The following is a 21,062-nucleotide window of genomic DNA, read 5'->3' as shown; positions in this document are numbered from 1 at the left end:
TCAAATAAATTTCAGTAGATATTATACAAAGATCAAAGTGATATATCTTACATCTGAAGATGGGGTGATATAGGCATGAAGTGATCCTGCTGTCTGTACAGTTTAAACTTTGTTTTGAAAAGGGATTCTTACCATGTCACATGGAGTTTCATTCTAAAAGGGCATATGCTTGATAAAATGTACCTGTTAATTAAAAATAGAGGGAAAGGGGTAGGACTGGAAATACCTGATTCTTCAGGATTTAAGAGGTTATAGAGTATAAAGTAAAGCAACATTTAAAGATGTCAGTGAATGAAGTTGGAGATTCTAAGAGTGCCATGATCATCCACACTTTGCTTTCCCATGCATCAATTACAAGAAATTACTAAGACTAAAGGATAAATTTTCAAGTGCAAACAGTCAGCACACTCTTATAAAAATATATGGAACACATGTGACAGACAAAAGTCTAACTTCTTTAACATCAAAATCAGAAAGAATAGGTCAAAAGCCCATATGAAAAATGCAGAGAACATAGCAGCCATCTCACAGAAAAACAAATACCAATATATAAAAGAATACTTATATACTTTTTAAATATATAAAAGTATACTCGACCTCACACATAATAAAAGAAATGCAAATTACATGACAATGGACATGATTTTCACCTCTCAGATTTGATAATACCTCAGCAGAGAAGTTTGTGGAAATAAGCATGGCACTGATATAGTGTCAGAGGAGCATTACATGGTATCACCTCTTTGAAGAGGAAATTTGGTAATGGTTATCAAAATCTTAAATATGCACACCCTTTCCCCTAGCAATGCCATTTCTAAGAATTTAGCTCCCATATATTATTATACATCTGTGGAGGGATATTCACTACACTATTATTTAACATATCAAAAAGAGGAAGCTACCTAAACAACTACCTACAAGAAAATGATTATAGACTATACACATCACCAGAATACTATGACATTTTTCACAAGAATGTGACAGAGCTAGAGGCACTGATAAGGAGTGATTTCCAAGACATATTGTTAAGGGAAGAAAGCAAGATGTAAACCAATGTATTTCCAGTGTACTATTTTTTGTGGAAAAAAAAGTAGATGTGGTGTTTTAAAGATTTGTCCACAAATTCTTTGCCTTTTCTTTTAATTGGTGGAGCCTAATTCCACTTTCCTTGAGGACTGGACTTAGTGATCATATTTCTAATGAATAAAATAAGGCAGAAGTTACAGCATGTGACTTCTGAGACAAAGTCATAAAAGGCATTATGGCTTCTTCCTTGGTCTCTCTTAGATCCCTGCTCTGGAAAAAGCCAGATGCCATGTTGTGGGGACACTAAAGAAGTCCTATGAAGAGGCCCAAGTGGTAAAAAAACTAACTGCACCTCCTGCCAAACGACATGTGAGCCAGCCATCCTGGAAGTGGATTAACCAGCCCTAATAAGTCCTTCAGATGAGACCATGGCCCTAGCCCCAATCAATCCTTCTGATGAAACCACAGCCCTAGCCCCAATTAATCCTTCAGATGAGATCACAGCTCTGACTGACATCCTCACTGCAACCACATGAGCCAGAACTACCCAACTGATAAGGTTTGGCTCTGTGTTCCCACCTAAATCTCACCTTGAATTATAATAATCACCATGTGTCAAGGGCAGGATCAAATAGAGATAATTGAATCATGGAGGCAGTTTCCCCCATGCTGTTCTTGTGATAGTGAGCGAGTTCTTATGAGATCTGATGGTTTTATAAATGGCTTCCGCCTTCACTCAGCACTTCTCCTTCCCGCCACCATGTGAAAAAGGGCATGATTTCTTCCCCTTCTGCCACGATTGCAAGTTTCCTGAGGCCTCCCCAGCCATGTGGAACTGTCAGTCAATTAAACTTCTTTCCTTTATAAATAACCCAGTCTCAGGCTGTTCTTTATTGCAGTGTGAGAATGGACTAACACAGTAAATTGGTACTGAAGAGAGTGGGATGCTGCTATAAGGATACCTGAAAATGTGAAAGCTACTTTGGAACTGGAAAACAGACAGAGGTTGGAACAGTTTGGAGGGCTCAGAAGAAGACAGGAAAATGTGGGAAAGTTTGGAACTTCCTAGAGATTTGGAGGGTTCAGAAGACAGGAAGCTGTGGGAAAGTTCAGAACTTCCTACAGACATGTTGAATGGATTTGACCAAAATGCTGGTAGTGATATGGACAACGAAGTCCAGACTGAGTTGGTCTCAAATGGGGATGGGGAACTTATTGGGAGTTGAAATAAAGGTGACTCTTGTTTTGCTTTAGCAAAGAGAGTGGCAGCATTTTGCCCCTGTCCTAGAGATCTGTGGAACTTTGAATGTGAGAGAGATAATTTAGGGTATCTGGTGGAAGAAATTTCTAAGCGGCAAAGCATTCAAGAGGAAACAGAGCATAAAAGTTAGGAAAATTTGCAGCCTGATGATGTGATAGAAAAAGAAAAACCAGTTTTCTGAGGAAAAATTCAAGCCTGCTGCAGAGATTTGCATAAGTAACAAGGAGCTGAATGTTAACGACCAAGACAATGGGGAAAATATCTCCAGGGCATGTCAGTGACCTTTGTGGCAACCCCTCCCATCACAGGCCTGGATGTCTTCTAGGGAAAAATGGTTTCATGGGCCACAGGCCCCCCTGCTGTGTGCAGCCTAGGGACTTAGTGCCCTGCATCCCAGCTGCTCCAGCCATGGCTAAAAGGGGCCGAGGTACAACTCAGGCCATTGCTTCAGAGGGTGCAAGCCCCAAGCCTTGGTAGCTTCCAAGTGGTGTTGGGCCTGCTGGTGCACAGAAGTCAATAATTGAGGTTTAGGAACCTCTGGCTAGATTTCAGAGGATATATGGAAATGCCAAGATATCCAGGAAGAAGTTTGCTGCAGGGGCAGAGCCCTCATGGAGAACCTCGGCTAGGGCAGTACAGAAGGGAAATGTAGGGTCAGAGCCCCCACACAGAGTCCCCACTGGGGCACTGCCTAGTAGGGCTGTGAGAATAGGGCAACCATCCTCCAGCCCCCAGAATGGTGGATCCACCAATAGCTTGCACTGTGCACCTGGAAAAGCCACAGACACTCAACACCAGTCCATGAAAGCAGCCAAGAGGGATGCTGTACCCTGCAAAGCCACAGGGGTGGAGCTGTCCAAGGCCATGGGGGCCCACCTCTTGCATCAGTGTGACTTGGATTGAGACATGGGATCAAAGGAGATCATTTTGGAACTTGAAGGTTTAATGACTGCCCTATGGAATTTCAGACTTACATGGGACCTGTAGCCCCTCTGTTTTGGCCAACTTCTCCCACTTGGAATGGGTGTATTTACCCAATGCCTGTACCTCCATTGTATCTGGGAAGTAACTAACTTGCTTTTGACTTTACAGGCTCATAGGTGGAGGAGACTTGCCTTATCTCAAATGAGACTTTGGACTTGGACTTTTAGGTTAATGCTGGAATGAGTTAAGACTTTGGTGAGACTGTTGGAGGGGGATGATTTTGTTTTAAAATGTGAGGACATGAGATTTGGGAGGGGCCTGGGTGGAATGATACGGTTTGGCTATGTCTCCACCCAAATCTCACCTTGAATTGTAATAATCCCCACGTGTCAAGTGTGAGACCAGGTAGAGATAATTGAACCATGGGAGAAGTTTCCCCCATGCTGTTCTCGTGATAGTGAGTTCTCACCAGATCTGATGGCTTATAAGGAGCTTCCCCTTTCACTTGGCACTTTTCCTTCCTGTCGCCATGCGAAGAAGGATGTGTTTGCTTCCCCTTCTGCCGTGATTGTGAGTTTCCTGAGGCCTCCCAGGCCATGCAGAACTGTGAGTCAATTAAACCTCTTTCCTTTATAAATTATCCAGTCTTGGGCAGTTCTTTACAACAGCATGAGAACAGATTAAGCAACTCAAAAATCCCATCTAAGCAACTCACAAATTCCTGACCCTGGAAAACTATGAATAATATAAAATGTTTGTTGCTTTAAGGTTCTAGGTCTTGGGACAATTTGTTACACAGCAATAGATAATACAGTGAGGATATGTTTGAATTTGCACAGAATGTCTCTGGAAAAATATTTGGTGGTTATCTCTAGGGAGAAAAATTGGGAGGTTGGGCTTCCTGGGTGAAAGAAGACTTAATTCTCATTATATTATATCTTTTTATGTTTCTAAATTTTACTATTCCAATGTATTATCTTTTCCAAAAAAATGGTAAGTAAATTTTACAAAATAATCCCATGGACTACATAAATATGTTATACTAAAATTTGTATAAATACATTTAACCTACATTTTATGTTGACTTTAAATAAATCAAAATTTTTATGGTTTTTGTAGGCAAAAACCAACCATTTCTAACAATATATAGATGTTTAGTGTCTTAAATATTTCTTATTCACTGTGAAAGAAGCTGCCAGTTCTTTCTTCTACAACTGTTCTCCTTTTTCCTTCTAAATCGAACTCCAATTTTGTATGAATGGCATTGTATCTAGTCCCAGACGATGAATCAAAGTAGGTATAAGCTAGGAATCAGTAAACTTTTTCTTTTTTTTTTTAGATGGAGTCTCTCTCTTGCCCAGGCTGGAGTGCAATCTCGGCTCACTGCAAGCTCCACCTCCTGGGTTCATGCCATTCTCCTGCCTCAGCCTCCTGAGTAGCTGGGACTACAGGCACACGCCACCATGCCCGGCTGACTTTTATTTTTTTGTGTATTTTTAGTAGAGACGGGGTTGCACTGTGTTGGCCAGGATGGTCTCAATCTCCTGACCTCGTGATCCACCCGCCTCAGCCTCCCAAAGTGCTGGGATTACAGGCGTGAGCCACCGCACCCAGCCAGTAAACTTTTTCTTAAAGGGCCCAGTAATAAATATTGTGGGCTTTGTGGTCCACAGAATCTCTGTTGCAACTACTCAACTCTGCTGTTGAAAGTGAAAGGAGTCATATAGGATACATCAAAGAACAAGCATGGCTGGGTTCCAAAAAAAGTTTGTTTATGGGCCCTGAAATTTGAATTTCATATATTTTTCGTGAGTCATGAATTACTCTTCTTTTAATGTTTTCCAACCATTTAAAAACATAAGTCATCCTTAGGTTGTAGGTGTACAAAAACAGGTGGCAGACTAGATCTGACCTGCATGCCACCGTTTGCTAACCCCTGGTATATATACGCCAATCTCATACACCTGTGCTTGTAAAAGGCCTGGAGGGGGTTGGGGCACAGAATCCAGTTCTAGCCATTAGACACAGGAAAAGTCTGCTGCAAGAGTTTTCAGGAGCATTTCTCCTCCCTGATGAAGGAGGAATGGGAATCAGAAGAAAACTCCTGACCCTTCCCTCTAGTTTCCTACTTGAGATATTGCTGGTCAGGATTTGGTGCTTAAGGCTAAGGCAGCCATCTTTTGATGATACAGGGAGACAGAACACAATGAACTAATCTGTGCCCTTGATGACATGGGTAAGATGCTTTATCCACCTATCTCTGGATTTCTTGTTGTATGAGAAAAATACACTTCTGATTAAAGGTACTTGTTACTGGATAGTTTATTAATTGCAGCTGAACACACTCTTAATGATGTTCTCTTCAACGTTAAATACCATACTGTAGTACCAGCTGGGGCATAAGTATTCTTTATAACAAGCTCTTAACATATACCAAATTGTTAGCCCATTTGCCACCTAACTTGAGAGCAAAGTTTTGGAAGCTTGGCAGAGCAGATGGTCCCCCATGCAACAGCAGGAAAAAACAATAAGAGACTGTCTTAAATTCAAAACTGGGAAATTTTCATGGCAGCATTAAATGAAATAGATTTTATACCTAAGCACCAACAGCTCCAAATTAAAATGCTGCTTTCAGAAGGAGGAAGTGGGGCTGTCAATACAAGCATGGATTTTAGCCGAAGATGGACTTGGATACTGTCTCCCTGTGGGGAGGAGAATAGGCTAACAAAAAGCATGGGGGTGGTCTTTTGGAAACTGTCTATATTGTGAAGAAAATGTCTCCCCCAACTATGCCCAGATATAGGGCCCACTTTATAAATCAACACTCAGGTAGAAAAAAAAAACAAAATTAATGCTGGAAAATTTTAGAAGATTTGAATACCTTTATAACTCTCACAAAAACTTTTTCTTTACTAATATGACAGGAGTTCAGAGAATGATAGATCAAAGATCACTTGTTTTAGAAAATCTTGAAGAATCTATACCAGGCATTATCACAGGATCCCACTACTCTGTGGACTGGAAAGGAAAATGGTTGTGTCTCCCCAGATATAATTAAATCAACAACTATTTAGTGATTACCACTGTGTCTGCAGGTCCTCCTGCTGCATGCTCCTATAGCCTGCTGCTCATCATCCATCCCCCTTCCCTTCATACCAGCATTAACTGGCTGGCTGTTATGTGTCAAACAGCATGCAAAGGGCTGAAAGAACAATGATGGGAAAAACTACATGGTCTTTGCAGTGCAGGCTTGCAGCCCAGTGGAGATGCTACAGACATAATGTATTACATTGCCAAATGTCTGTCTTCTGTGCTAGATGGTAAACTCTGGGAGGGCAACAAGCTTGTCGGTCCTGCTTACCAATGTGTCCCCAGAATCTAGCACAGAGTCCAACACACAGTAGGTAATATATCCATATGTATTGAATTAATATATGGACCCATAGCATGAGGATCCCTCTGAGCCTCAAGCATGGATTGGAGTGTTGGCTTTTACATACTCCTTCCACTTCTAGGTTTTATCTAGGTGTCCGAAAGGACACAATACATTCGCATGCCTAAAGGACCCAGTGTAGTATTTCTGAAGGTTTTCTGTGGGTCTTTAGATATTCAAGGAAATGGGATATCTGAGTCGGCCCGACAAAGGCTGGCTGTGTGAAACCAAGGACACAAAGGAAACCCCATGTGAGGGGAGGAACCCGTGCTGAAGGTAAAGAAACATAATTGCTCTCATGAAGCACATGGCCCGTCAGCCCAGACAGAGACGGGAGCTGTGATGTGTGCACATGGCAGGAAAGAGCTGCAAATTCCCAAAGCCACCAGCATCCTGTAACCCTGCTACCAAGAGTCCTTCATGGAAAAAGGTGGCTCTGTTTCTCTCACAAGGGACACTGGGCTGGGACAGTGGAGAACTGGGCTTGTGTCTTACCGATTAGCCATCCACCCGACCCACTATTTATCCGCACCAAAAAGCACAGTGGAGGGCCTGCCATGAGCCCACTGCAGTGGCAGGTGGTGAGAACAGAGAGGCAATGACGATAGGGCTCTCACTGAGTGTGGCAGGGGTATCCCCACCCCCAGCATGCATGTGCACACCTGCACCTGTTTGTATGCAAGAGGTTACGCAAAACATCATGCTCCACCTGTTTCCACCCCCAAGTAACCCGGTACTGATTTCATATGTGTAATTTGTAGGCAGGTTTTCTAAGACAATAAAAAAAATTACAAAAAATTTTTGTTTTTAGGGGAGAATTAAAGTCTCAGAAATGCATCTTTGCTCACTTTCCTTCAGAACACATAGTTGTGAAAATAACATCTCCCTTTCAAGCTCCCTGGAGACCAAGCCCCATAGAACAAGTCCCAACATGCTCTCTCCCAGTGACATGTCCACAGAGAGCCACAGCTTACCGGTCTACCAGGAGTCCATCAGACGCTGGTCCTGGCTCATTCTTGCCCAGCCCTGTGGTGTGGCAATGCTTGGAAGGCTCTTTTTTTTTTTTTTTTTTTTTTGGAGGGGCGGGGGCTCATTTCTGGGTGACAGTGCTTATTCAAAGGCCATGTCCTTCTTGAGTTTTACTGTGTTTCATCGGATCAGTTTCACCTCTTTGGAGAACCCAAATGTGAATACAAATGCAAGTTTTTTTAGCTCAGCAATAACTGCATGTTTACAAGTAAACAGGTGGTGTCTAAATCCTGGGTGGCCCAGGACTAATCACTGGTCAACTCTGAAGTTTTTTAAGTCATGTCAAATTTGCCAGGAAAGCCGTAGCTCAAACTGTCCCACCCAAAGACCCTGACTCAAAGCTTACACGCCAGATTAGGGGAACCAAAGCCGTAAGCAAGACTTCCTTGGCGACTAAATCTCCACTACCGCTGAACTCCTTACTTAAATGAAGTTCTTACTTAACTCTTTGCTGCTAGTGTTTTGCCTGTTGTTATTATGTTGTTGTGTGATTATGTGATTATGTTGTTACCCTTTGTTATTATGAGGAAAGAAAAATAACCTTTCTTACTAAATATATTGCAGAGTTACCCTATAATTTGATGACAAATAATTAACACTTCTTTGAGAAAACAAAACTAAAAATTAGCATAATCAGCAATTAATTTACCACAAAATAATTTCAGACCTTTCTTGGCTGGTTCTATATGTTCCTGGCTTATGTACAAGAATGCATCCTTGCATGCTTGTAAAATAAAACAAACTGACAAATTAATAACATGACAATTCTCATAAAGATGGGGAATATATTAGATGGCTAATTAGAAGCAAATGTGGGACGATTATTATTACATGTTACTACATAGTTAGCCATGACTTTCTGGTATATTTGTAACCAATATATTTATTTTTAACAAAATAGGAAGAGAGGCCAGGCATGGTGGCTTGTGCCTATAATCCCAGCACTTTGAGAAGCCAAAGTGGGAGGGTCACTTGAGCCCAGGAGTTCGAGACCCTCTGGAGCAAAAAAGTGAGACCTCTGTCTCTACAAAATTTTTTTAAAAAAACTAGCTGGGTGTAGTGGTGCGTGCCTGTGGTCCCAGCTACTCAGCAGGCTGACACAGGGAGACTGCTTGAGCCTAGGAGCTGGAGACCAGCCTGGGCAACATAGTGAGACCCTGTCTCAAAAAAAAAATTGGAAGAAATGTGAAAGCTAGGAGTTCGCAAATAAAATATGGGCTAACTGATTTTAAAATGTGTTTGCTCAGCTGTCATATGAAGGCTAGGAGAATGTTTGAGAGAATATTGCAGTACTTTCCTTTAAACCCAGCTGTGAATTCCACACTCCAGCCATGCCATAGAAAACCCACCATGAAGACGCATCTAGGCATGTTCACAAAACCCAGCTCAGGTGTCCACTGCAGAATAGAACCCAGACAAAACTGAGCCCAAAAAAGGAGCCTAGAAAAGGCTAATTCTGGCAAAGAAATCCTATTCTGAACTAATTTACAGATTTTACATCAAGTATTTCAAACTCAGAAAATATGAGTCTAAAGGGTGTTTTTTTTTGTTTGTTTAGTTTTGTTTTTTGCTTGTTTTTTGCTTTGATGTCTGTCTTTTTTGTTTTTGTTTCATTTTGTTTTCAAAGAGCATAATTGGTAGGATAAGAAGAAACTGAGACACAATATCAATACTGTGAGGCTCATGATAAGTGACCCCTCAGAAGTTAACAAATCTCAGCCAGGTGTGGTGGCTCAAGCCTGTAATCCCAGCACTTTGGGAGGCCACGGTGGGTGGATCACCTGAGGTCAGGAGTTCGAGACCAGGCTGGCCAACATGGCGAAACCCCATCTCTACCCAAAACACAAAACAATTAGCCAGACGTGGTGGCGCATGCCTGTAGTCTCAGCGACTCAGGAGGCTGAGACACAGGAATCACTTGAACCCAGTCTGTGGAGGTTGCAGTGAGCTGAGATAGCACCACTGCACTCCTGTCTGGGTGACAGAGCAAGAACCTGTCTCAATTAAAAAAAAAAATAAAAAAGTTAACCAATCTCATCATTTGGAGATCTATCTGTTTCCTTAAGAAAAAAAAAGTTAGCAACTGAGCACCAAGTCAATCATCAGGATAAAGCATTTTGGGTAAGCTGCTCGTGCTCGGCCACTGCTGGTGCTAGGCCACATGCTTCTGCCTACACAAACTCCTCCCAAGCAGTATTTGAGAAAGCAAGTTGTTTTTACTTTTCACAACATTCTTATCCCTAGAGATTGGAGGTAATTAGGTACCTAGAGGGATTTTCCCTAAAAATAAATAAAATAAGTAATGGCAGGGATAACTGTTTCTGTGCAAAATCAGTGCAAGTTATGCGAGCAGCACAGATGTAACAATAGGAACTCACATGTGTACTAAGCTTATTTCCAGCCAGGCACTTTTCTAAGTGCTTTGTGTAATCTAACTCTCAATTTCTCACGGTAACCTCAAGGGCTAGGTACTATTACCGTCCCCATTTTATCAATGAGACCACAATGATACCAAAAGATTAAGTAACTTGCCCAAGGTCACCCGGCAAGAAATTAGCAAAGCCAAGATTTGAGCCCAGACCCACTGGCTCTAAAGTCCGTGTTCTTGATCACCACACTATCCAGCAGCCAGCCGCCCGTTCAAGCCTTCACCACAACCCACACCTGTGTTCTGCGCTGGAGCTAGAATGATGAATTTCACACAGCTGAGGAACGAGACATAGCAGGCTGAGGGCAATGCCTTAACAGGGACATCCGACTGGGACTGGAAGATATGACCTCCATGCTAACTCTTGGACTTGTGGCAGATAACTAGGCAGGAGGGCAGACAGGGGCGAGGAGAAACGCCATTCAGACAGAGGGTACATAATGTAGAAAGTTTCAAGGCAGGAAAGAACGTGGCTCCCTCAAGGAACAGTAAGTAGTTTAATCCAGGTGGCATAGCGAGACCACAGGTAACAAAGGGTGGGGACACCCAGCAATGCCAAGGCCAGAAAGAAAGAAGGCAGAAATAACATCACAAAGGGCCTCGTGGGCTGCCTAAGGAGTGGGGATTTACCTGAAATTCTGCAATAAACAACTGAAGAATTTTACACAAAGAAATAAAATGATCAGATCTTGTCCACAGCTCACTGGCTATTACAAAGAGACTAGATTGGAGAGGACAGAGAACTGAAACAGGGAGACTAGCCAGAAGCTGCTACTGTCCATCAAAACTGTGCTAAGAGGCCGTGTGCCAGAATCATGTATCCTTACAACCAGAGCAACGGGAAATTTCTAAAACCAAGGTGATGGAGAGGAGCGGATTTGGGGTCACACAGCAGCACTGCGCTCCAGCTCTTCCCAGCAGCCTCTCAGGGGCTGGTGTCCTGAGGTTATGTCCCAGGGTCTTGAAAAAAGCCAGAAACAGCACCTTCTCACTGGGGAAGAAACACACACACACCCCTTCTTTCCCAAGTCCCTCGCCACCCAAACAATTCTTAAAATTCTGATGTTAATCACATTGGGAGCATTTCCTTTTACTTATTAAAATGTGCTTGCATTTCAGCCAGAGAGGTTTAGATGGTAACTGGTTTCTATAAGCCTGAAAGTATTTCTGAAGGATTATGATTCAACATGAAATGCACATTCTTGACCTTATTATCTCCAGCTTTCCTGGGTCTGGCCAAAGGTCCTCAGAAAAGGCTTTTTAAACAAAGATCCTGGTGTGAACTGCTGCTGAGCTTTGTTCTTTGATTTTTCATGCCTTGTAAATAATTCCTGTTTAAATTCAAAACTTCCTCAGTTGTGTCTCTACAGATTCCTTCACAGAATCCTTGCTCTCTTCCCATGTGAACTGAGGTTAAAAACATGACATACAAGCAGATGATGTTCAAGTCACCAGCATCTTGTATTCTTCCAAATTCAATGTTAAAACGTTCAATAAACATTATGTCAATAAGGCTCCACTTTCCCCCCTAAACGTACATTGTTGATTCTACCAAAATGGAATACCTTTTTGCAGTTGAAAACATTGACCAGCTCTGGGTCTCCGAGATTAAGTCTGGAAGGCACCTCCCACATTGAACCTACCTGTCTGCGTGTTTTGGCTTCAAGTATTAAAGCTTCCTTTGGCAGAAATCCCTTTGAACACCAATAGGTGCGTTGCTTTTCTTCTTCTTCTTCTTTTTAACTTCTTAGTTAATTCGTTAATAACCTCCTGACTAGGAGGGCTAGTTAGGATGTTCACGTCAAAGGACAGTGGGATGCTGAACCCACAACCCCACATCCTCATTGGCCCCCATCGCACACCCCGTCGCCCCCACCCCCAAAGTCTTTGCTTCCAAACCATTGAGTCCTCCCGCAAATGCCCTGGAAACTCTTCTCTGGGAAATCCCGGCTGTCCCGCCTACCTCCCGCGCATGGAAGCGCCTGATGACAATCAGGACACCACCAAGGGTTCCTCCCTAAGCGTCCCTCTGGGATCTGAGATGACCAAGACCTCGAATGGAAGGCGGTCGTCCTAAGAATTGAGGGAAGCGAGCTTTACCTTGACGAAGAGGGTGATGTCGTGCTCCTGCCCCAGGGCCCGCTGCTCGGACGCCTCTCCGTCCTCCCGGCGGCCGTTCACGCGCGCGGCCTCGTCGCTACCCTCGGCGGGGCCCTCCTCGGCCAGGTGGTTGCTGAGCTGGGCCTCAGGCTCCGCGGCGCCCCTGGAGGCCTCCCCATGTGGGCTGCTGTCGGGGGATTCCTCTTCGCCCCGCGCTGCGGCCTCCTCCCTTGGCCCCTCCGGGCTCCCCTCTCGTCTGTCTTCGTCCTCCCCCGACTCCTGCTGTGGCCCATCTCCTACACCGTCCTCGCCAGCGTCTGCCCTTGCGTCCCCGGGGGCCGCTTCCTCGGACCCCTTTCCCCCCGGGACCTCCGCCTCCTCCGCTGCGTCCCAGGTGAGCTCACCGGGGCTGCGCCCCGCGCTCTCCCCGGCTGCGACCTCAATTGCCTCGGCCTGGGGCGAGAGGCTGCCGTCCCCTGCTTCCTGCGGCTCACCCGAGACCCGGCGCGCCCTTCCTGCCGGACCCTCGGCGTCCATGCTGTCCGCCGCCGGGCCTTCGGCTTCTACGCTGTCCCCCGCAGGGACCCCCGCTTCTGCGCTGTCCCCCGCCGGGCCCTCCGCCTCTACGCTGTCCCCCGCCGGACACTCCGCGTCTACGCTGTCCCCCGCCGGGCCCTCCGCGTCTACGCTGTCCCCCGCCGGGCCCTCCGCGTCTACGCTGTCGCCCGCCGGGCCCTCGGCTTCTATGTTGTCCCCCAGCGGGCCCTCCGCGTCTACGCTGTCCCCCGCCTCCCCGGACGCGCTACCTTCCGGGGCCTCAGGCCTCTGCTCCGCCTCCTCCTGCCTCTCGGGGGCCGCAGAGTCCTCGGGCTCCCTCTGAGCCTCCCCGCGGGGCTCGCCCTCCGCGCCGCGTTCCGGGCTCGCCCCCTCCACCTGCTGCGCGCCGCTTGTCTCCTCCCCTCCCTGGGGCACCTCGGCACCCTCCGGGGCTCCCTCCTCGGCTTCAGTCTCGCCGTGCGCCCCCCTCGTGCCCCGCGCCTCGGCCTCCGGGCCCCTGTCTGGCCCGCCGCCTCCTGCCTCCTTCACAGCGGCGGCGCCCCTCGGCGCCTCCTCTGCGCCCTCGCTCCCCTCCGGCCCTTCTGCCTCCCCGCCCGCGGCTCCTGGCTCTCCGGGTCTCTCAGCCAGAGGCGCGGGGACCTCCGGCGGCCCCTGGGGACCCGGGGCAACCCCCTCCGGCTCCGCGGCCTCGGCCATGGCCGCAGATCCCTGTCCTTGATCGGGACTCCTTCCTTGACCCTGCTTAGGGGTCGGTGGCGCTGGGCAAGGGGCGTGCTGCGGGGCCCTCTGTGCTCCTTGAAGGACGCCGGCTCTGGGATCCTGCGGTAAAGGTTTAGCCGGGGCACTGGGGCCTTGCGCAGGACCCGCAGGGCAAACTCCGCTTGGCCCCAAGCCTCTGCGCCCCTTCTGCCCAGCTGAAGCTCTCTGGACTCTTCCTCCACCCCTGGAGCTTCTCCCCGATTGCGCGTCTGCTTCCCACCGGGACCCCAATCTCGCCCGCGGGCCGCGGAGGTGCAGTGCACGGCTGGAGAGGGCTGCTTCGCTCCTGCACCTTTGGAAGTGCCCGGCCCGCTGTCCGCTGTCCTGGGGTTGACCAGAAGTCCTTGGTGCCAACTCCATCCCCTGGGGCTTGGGCGGGGTTTGTCTTCCCCTCCTCCCTCCTTTGTTTGGGTAGCCTAGGAGCTTGGCCAATGACAGTCTTTCTCGTGACCCTTGTGGATGTTGATGAAAAGATTCTGGTTCTCCTGGCCGCTTGGGTGTTGTTCTCTAGAATGGCTTCAAGTTCCAGAGTCATTTAAATCACCCCCTCCAAACACACACCCCGACACCCAAACACCTAATCCCCACCTTACCCCAGGAGTGAAGCATCAAGCTCCCCCGGTACCCAACTGAAGATGTCCACATTGTGCCTGATGTCCAAGAGCAAGGGTGTAAATCCCTGAGAGAAGAAGCAGGGGAGGCTACCCTGGCCGCCTTCCCATGTCTGCAGGGCCCCCGGAGAGGTTCCAGAGGCCCCTCATATAGGCGCACAAGGAGCCAGTCGAGTTTCCCTGACCAGAGATGGGCGCTGTTGTCCATGAGGGGCCGCTTCTCCAGGCCTGTGTGGAGGATCGTGGGAGCCCTGCGCTGGAAAAAGGTTACACCCTCATCTCCCGGGTCTCTTAAGACTGTAAGAGTCTGTGTATCTTGCTGATTCTCCTAGATTTCTAAACTCACGACCAGTGCTTCTGCCTCCAAGTTAAGAGCTTGGGAATCTGGAGGTGGAGAAAAGAAAATCCAAGATTTGAAAGAGGGGAGCTATGGAATTCCCTGGGTTAGGGTACTCCCAGGATCACAGACCCAATACCTTCTTTAAAAAGGAAGTTATTATGGTGAAAACTATGTCGTAAGTTTATTATAAGCCAGGCTACTTCTAGTGGGTTACCAAGAAACTGGGTTACCCAAGGTGGCACTATGTAAATGTGGTGGAACGGGGATCCCAGCTCAAGATTGACTTGATTCGTCAGGCTTTATATGGCTTTGATATTGGCCTAAGATACGTGAGCCCCTCATGCCCACAGAAGGTTGTTTTCGTTGAAAGAGCTGGGGGTGCCGTTGATGTGGCTTGGGGTCACACCTTTGGCCATGAACATAATGTGTCTCCTTCTACTTCCCATTGCTCATCACTGATGGATGACAGGACAGGAGCCCAGAGACACTCAGCTTCATGCTACCTTTCTCCAAGGCTGTGCTCTGTCTGGGTAGGTACAGGCCAGAAGCTTCATCACCACAAAGTGGCATCTACTCAAAGCATGACACTCACACAGGTGAGCCAGAGATGCACGTGAGCCGTAAAAGCTCTAGGCACCTAGAAAAGGAATCCTGCTGCATTCACAAGGGCAAGGTAGCAGCCATCACCCTTATCTTGTAAAGAAAGATGAAGCCAGCACGTTCAGCCCGGAACAGCAAACACAGTACAGGTTTACAGTGCTTTATGCAAATCCCATGAGCCTGGATGTGTTTCAGAAAACAGAATTGTTAGAAAGATGATTGAGTGATTTTACTGTATATTACATAACACAGAACATCACTTTGTGATCAGACACATTAATATTTCTGCAGTAAGACAGATAGGCATCACATTTGGTGAGATATGGTAAAATCATACAAGCTTCAGGCCCCCCACCCCCAGTTTAGGTTCACCTCCAACTGAGTTCAAGCCTTTCTGGTTCTGATTCTAGATGAGTTCCCAAAAAAGCTTTCAGTATTCAGAGCCTTTTAGGATTTCAGAATGTGTAGAAAAGGATTGTGGACCTGTGAACCATTGAAGGGCTCTGGGTTTATTTGCGCTGCTTAGAAAAATGTGAGATTAGTTAGATGCATAAGTTTGTCCTTAATAACAAACCAACTGTCTTCAGTGCTCAACGTTTACAAAGAACCAAATTAAAGACACTCACGTGAGTAATAATATTTAGCAAATTCTTTTAGCAAAGTCAGTAGATAAGAATTTCTGTCAATAGAGCATCTTGTGACATTAGCTTACCCCCCAAAGTATAAAACTAACTGAGGAAAGTATTTTCCAAAACTAGTTCAGGTTGGTGCATATGTATTTGAAGGCACGTGTGTATTCCGTCATTCAGGAAATATTTCATAAACTCTAACTCAATCAAACTTGATAGAAGTGTGCTGGCTATGGGGGGGTGTGGTTGGAATATCTAGAAAAACCTCCTTTTGAATTGAGCTAAAGATGATCAGCTACTGTTTGCAGACTTGGCACAGTCGGAAACAAAGCTGTTGGCTGAGTGGCTGAGAACTGGCCTGAATAATGTCCTTGCAGAAAAACAATGCTAATAAAGTCTATTCTGTCCTGGAAACTGATCCTGTGGATCACACAAGGCTATTTGATCTTACAGGGTTTGGATTTATTCTTTTATAGGGTTTGGGGTCATTTACTCACATTAACATTGGCTCTCAAAATAACATTCTGTCTGCAGAATGTAGAATTTTTCACTTAACGATAATAAGCATTTTTAAATTTTCTATTATATAATTTTGCAAATTTGTTCAATCGTCTGTAATTAAATAAAGTTTATTTTTAAATAAATGCAGGCTAAATGCTGAAAATGCAGAAGACAGAAAATAACAGCTCCTTACAATTTTTCTGTAACCACATTACCGACAGCTAAATACTTTATTTTAAGAGAGAGAAAGAGACAGATTGTTCCAGACACTGGATATACAGCAATAAACAAGACTGGGAAGGTCCCTCTTCAAATGGTGTAAAGCAAAAATAAAAATAAAAATAAAATAAGTAAACAAAGAAATGAGATAATTTTGGATAACATTAAGCTTTATGTAGACACATATGCCAACGTGTGCACAGACATGCCCAAACTGAAAACCTTAGCTCTTTTCTTCCAAACCCTACATCCAACCTGCCAGTAAATCCACCTGGCTTCACTTTTTAAAAATATATACCCAAAGCCAGGCATGGTGGTGCACCTGTAGTCCCAGCTACTCGGGAGGCTGAAGCAGGAGAATCACTTGCACCTGGGAGTTCTAGACCAGCTTGGAAGCAGCATAGTGAGATGCCATCACTAGAAAGTACACAAACACCCACACACACACACACACTCACACACGTAAAATCCAACCTCTTCTCTCTATCCCCATTACCACTGTACCAGTCCAAGTCACCATCACCTCCTGTCACCTAGATTATTGCCACCACCTCCTAACTAGTTCCTGGCCTTCGACAGTCTGCTCTCCACTCCACAGCCAGCTGATCCTCTTTGGAAATCATGAATCAGACCATGCCACTTTTATGCTCAAAATCTTTCAAAGGTTTTCTGTCTCACACTAAGAAAAAGTCAAGTCTTTATGCATGAAGTATGAGGTCCTATAAAATCAGGCAATCCCAATCTCTTTCTGGCCTACTAGACTTCTGCAGCCCCTAAAACACCAGCCTGCTTGCCGTCCCTAGAACTTGCTGGGCCTCTGCCTGGGATGCCCCCTATATTCTCATGGCTTACTCCCTTACCTTGCTGCAGTCTCTGATTAATTATTTTCCCCAAGCACTCCATTTTACTTTTATAAAATGGCTGGAGTGCAGTGGTGTGATCTTGGCTCACTGAAGCCTCCACCTCCCAGGTTCAAGTGATCCTCCTGCCTCAGCCTCCCGAGTATCTGGGACTACAGGCGCATGGCACCACATCCAGCTAATTTTTGTATTTTTTTTAGTAGTCATGGGGTTTCACCATGTTGGCCAGGATGGACTCGATCTCTTGACCTCGTGATCTGCCTGCTTTGGCCTCCCAAAGTACTTGGATTACAGGCATGAGCCACCATGCCCGGCCCAAGCATTCTATTTTAAAACACAACCCCTACTCTCTGGCATCCTTCTCTGCCTTATTTTCCCCCATAGCAGTTATCTTCATCTGACACATAATATATTCTAGTTGTTATCTGTCTACCCTACCTCACCCCACTAGGATGGTGATTCTGTGAAAGCAGGGGTTTTTGCTTGTCATTGCCCAGGATAGACCAGGCACATAGTAGAGCTCCATAAATATTTCCTGAATGAGTGAATACACACGTGCCTTCAAATACATATGCACCAACCTGAACTAGTTTTGGAAAATACTTTTCTCAGTTAGTTTTATACTTTGGGGGGCAAGCTAATGTCACAAGACACACTATTCACAGAAATTCTTTTTTTTTTTTTTTTTTGAGACGGAGTCTCACTCTTTTGCCCAGGCCAGACGGCAGTGGCGCTATCTCGGCTCACTGCAAGCTCCGTCTCCTGGGTTCATGCCATTCTCCTGCCTCAGCCTCCCGAGTAGCTGGGACTACAGGCGCCCTCCACCACACCCGGCTAATTATTTGTATTTTTAGTAGAGACAGGGTTTCACCGTGTTAGCCAGGATGGTCTCGATCTCCTGACCTCGTGATCCACCTGCCTCGGCCTCCCAAAGTGCTGAGATTACAGGCATGAGCCACTTACAGAAATTCTTATCTACTGACTTTGCCAAAAGAATACTTTAGCAAATTCTTTTAATTATTAGCAAGGGCTCAGTCAGTTCATATAAAGGAACACAAAGGAAATACCAAATAAATAGACGTGTGAAGGTCGCTATGAAGTAAGTCACTTAGAGACGTGCACATTGTTAACCTGGGCTCCAACACTAGATTAGCTATTTAAATACCAGGGAGGGTTAAACAGAGGTGACAAATTCAGAGGTGGATGACAAGAAATGAAAGCGTTGATGTTTAAGTAACTTTTAATAATTATACAGTTCTTCTGCCATATATTATAAGGAATCATGAAGCAGGTAAACTCAGATTACAAGAAAACCTTAAGGGCTTATAAACAATGTAAGGGTTTGTTGCTTTTGTTGCTTTTCCAGAAGGAATGGCCTCATTTCCATAGAAATCTGCTCTTTCTCTAGCAGGTATCTGCTCCTTTCAGAAGAGCCCGTGGGATTATAATGTATCTGTAACATTTAGATCACAGGATACACTTAGAGCTGAGTAAAGTTTCTCCTTGCCTGGAATTCTCCTCAAACAGTTGCACTCACTTACCTACAAGTGGCCCCAAACCCGCTTCTTAATCTGGCTGGCTTTCTTCAGTTACTTGGTAAGGTACATTTCAGTTAAAAGAAGAGTGTCACTGCAGAATAGGTTGTACTAGGAGGCAGGGATTTCAAAGCCTGCTAGTCAGTAGATCCTGAAGCACGTACACATCATCTTGCAGGTCAGTAAGAACATTACATGGAACTGACACACATGACAATCATGGTGAAATGGGTGGTTCTTGGGTTAAATGGTCTGATTTAAATCCCTGCCCTATCTTGTAATAACTATATGATCTTGATTCAGTTTTTCATCTGGAACAGTGAGGGTTATAAAAGGAACCTTGTCATTGTGAGTTGTTTCACTGATACATATTTGTACATTATTTATGCAGTACATGTGATATTTTATTACATGCGTAGAATGTGTAATGATCAAGTCAGGGTATTTAAGGTATCCATTACCTAAAGTATTTATCATTTCTATGTGTTGGGACCAGTTCAGGTCCTCTCTCTTTGTTATTTTGAAATAGACAATATATTGTTGTTAACTTAACTATAGTCACCCTACTCTGCTACCACACATTAGAGCTTATTCCTTCTATCTAACTGTATGTTTGTACCCATTAGCCTACTTCTCTTCATCGTCCTACTCACCCACACTCCCTTTGCAGCCTCTGGTATCTATCATTCTACTCTCTACCTCCATGAGACCAACCATTTTAGCTCCCACATGGGAGTGAGAACATACAACATTTTGACCTTAACATAATGACCTTCATAGTGACCTTCAGTTCCATTTGTGTTGCTGCAAATGACATAATTTCATTCTTTTTGTAGCCACATAATATTCCATTGTGTGCATATATATATATACCACACTTGCCTTATCCATTCCTCTCTTGATGGACACTTAGGTTGATTCCATATCTTGGCTACTGTAAATAGTGCCACCATAAACATGGGGGTGCAGGTATCCCTTTGTTATACTGATTTCTTTTCCTTTGGATAAATAACCATTTAGTGAGATTGCTGGATCATATAGTAGTTCTATTATTAGTTTTTTGGTAATCTCCATTCTGTTTTCCATAGTGGCTGTACTAATTTACATTCTCACCAACAGTGCCCTTTTCACCGCATCTTTATCAGCATCTGATTTTTTTGTCTTTTAGTAATAGCCATTTTAACTGGAGTAAGATGGTATCTCATTGTCATTTTGATATGCATTTTCCTGATGATTAATGACGTTGAGCATTTTTTCATATACCTGTTGGTCATTTGTATGTCTTCTTTTGAGAAATGTCTATTCATGTCCTTTGCCCATCTTTTTTATTGTATTATTTGGTTTTTTACTGTTGAGTTGTTTGAGTTTCCTGTATATTCTGGATATTAATCCCTTATCAAATGATAGTTTATATTTTCTCTGATTTGACACAATGTCTTTTCACTCTGTTGATTATTCCCCTTGCTGTACAGAAACGTTTTAGTTTAATATAGCCCATTTGTCTTTGGTTTTGTTGTTTGTGTTTTTGAGTTCTTAGCCAGTTTAAATCCAATGTTTCTTAGCTAATTTTCTGTCTAGATGATCTGTATAATGCTGAGACTGGGGTGTTGAAGTCTGCAACTATTACTGTACTGAAGTCTATCTCTGCCTTTAGATCTCATAATATTTGCTTTATATATGTGGGTTTTCTGGTGTTAGTACATATATGTTTATAATTGTTATATCCTCTTGCTGAATTTATCCCTTTATCATTATATAACAACCTTCTTCATCTCTTTTTATGTTTTTGACATGAAGTCTGTTTCATCTGATATAAGTATAGCTACTGCTGCTTGATTTTGGTTTCTGTTTGCATGGAATATCTTTTTCCATCACATTACTTTCAGTCTATTTGTGTTTTTACAGGTGAGATGAGTTTCTTGTAGGTGACATATATTTGGCTTGTGTTTGTTTTTTATTTATTCAGCCAGTCTATATCTTTTAAGTGGAAAGTTAATCCACTTACATTTAATATTATTATTGATATGTGAAGTCTTATTCCTGTCACTTTATTAATTGATTTCTGGTTGTCTTGTATATACTTTGTTCCTTTATTTATCTCTTATTATTCATCATTGTGGTTTGGTGGTGTTCTGTAGTGGTAACATTTGAATCCTTTTTCTTCCCATTTGTGTGTCTGCTCTACCAGTGGGTTCTATACTTTCATGTGTTTTCATGATGGTAGATATTATCTTTTCATTTCCAGATAT

General features: G+C 44.5%; 1 protein-coding gene across 1 annotated transcript in view; it reads right to left on the bottom strand.

Moving 5' to 3' along the window:
* Positions 1 to 13,826, bottom strand: part of CLIC6 (chloride intracellular channel 6) — a 48,479-nt gene extending 34,653 nt beyond the window's left edge. The window contains exon 1 of the mRNA XM_003949160.6: positions 12,202 to 13,826. Coding sequence (XP_003949209.2) covers positions 12,202 to 13,455 — 1,254 coding nt within the window. The 5' untranslated portion in view covers positions 13,456 to 13,826. The remainder of the gene's footprint in view (positions 1 to 12,201) is intronic.
* Between the last annotated feature and the right edge of the window lie 7,236 nt (positions 13,827 to 21,062).

The sequence above is a fragment of the Pan troglodytes genome, chromosome 22 (genome assembly GCF_028858775.2).
Source record: "Pan troglodytes isolate AG18354 chromosome 22, NHGRI_mPanTro3-v2.0_pri, whole genome shotgun sequence".
NCBI lineage: Eukaryota > Metazoa > Chordata > Mammalia > Primates > Hominidae > Pan > Pan troglodytes.
This window is presented reverse-complemented; position numbering and strand designations above follow the sequence as displayed.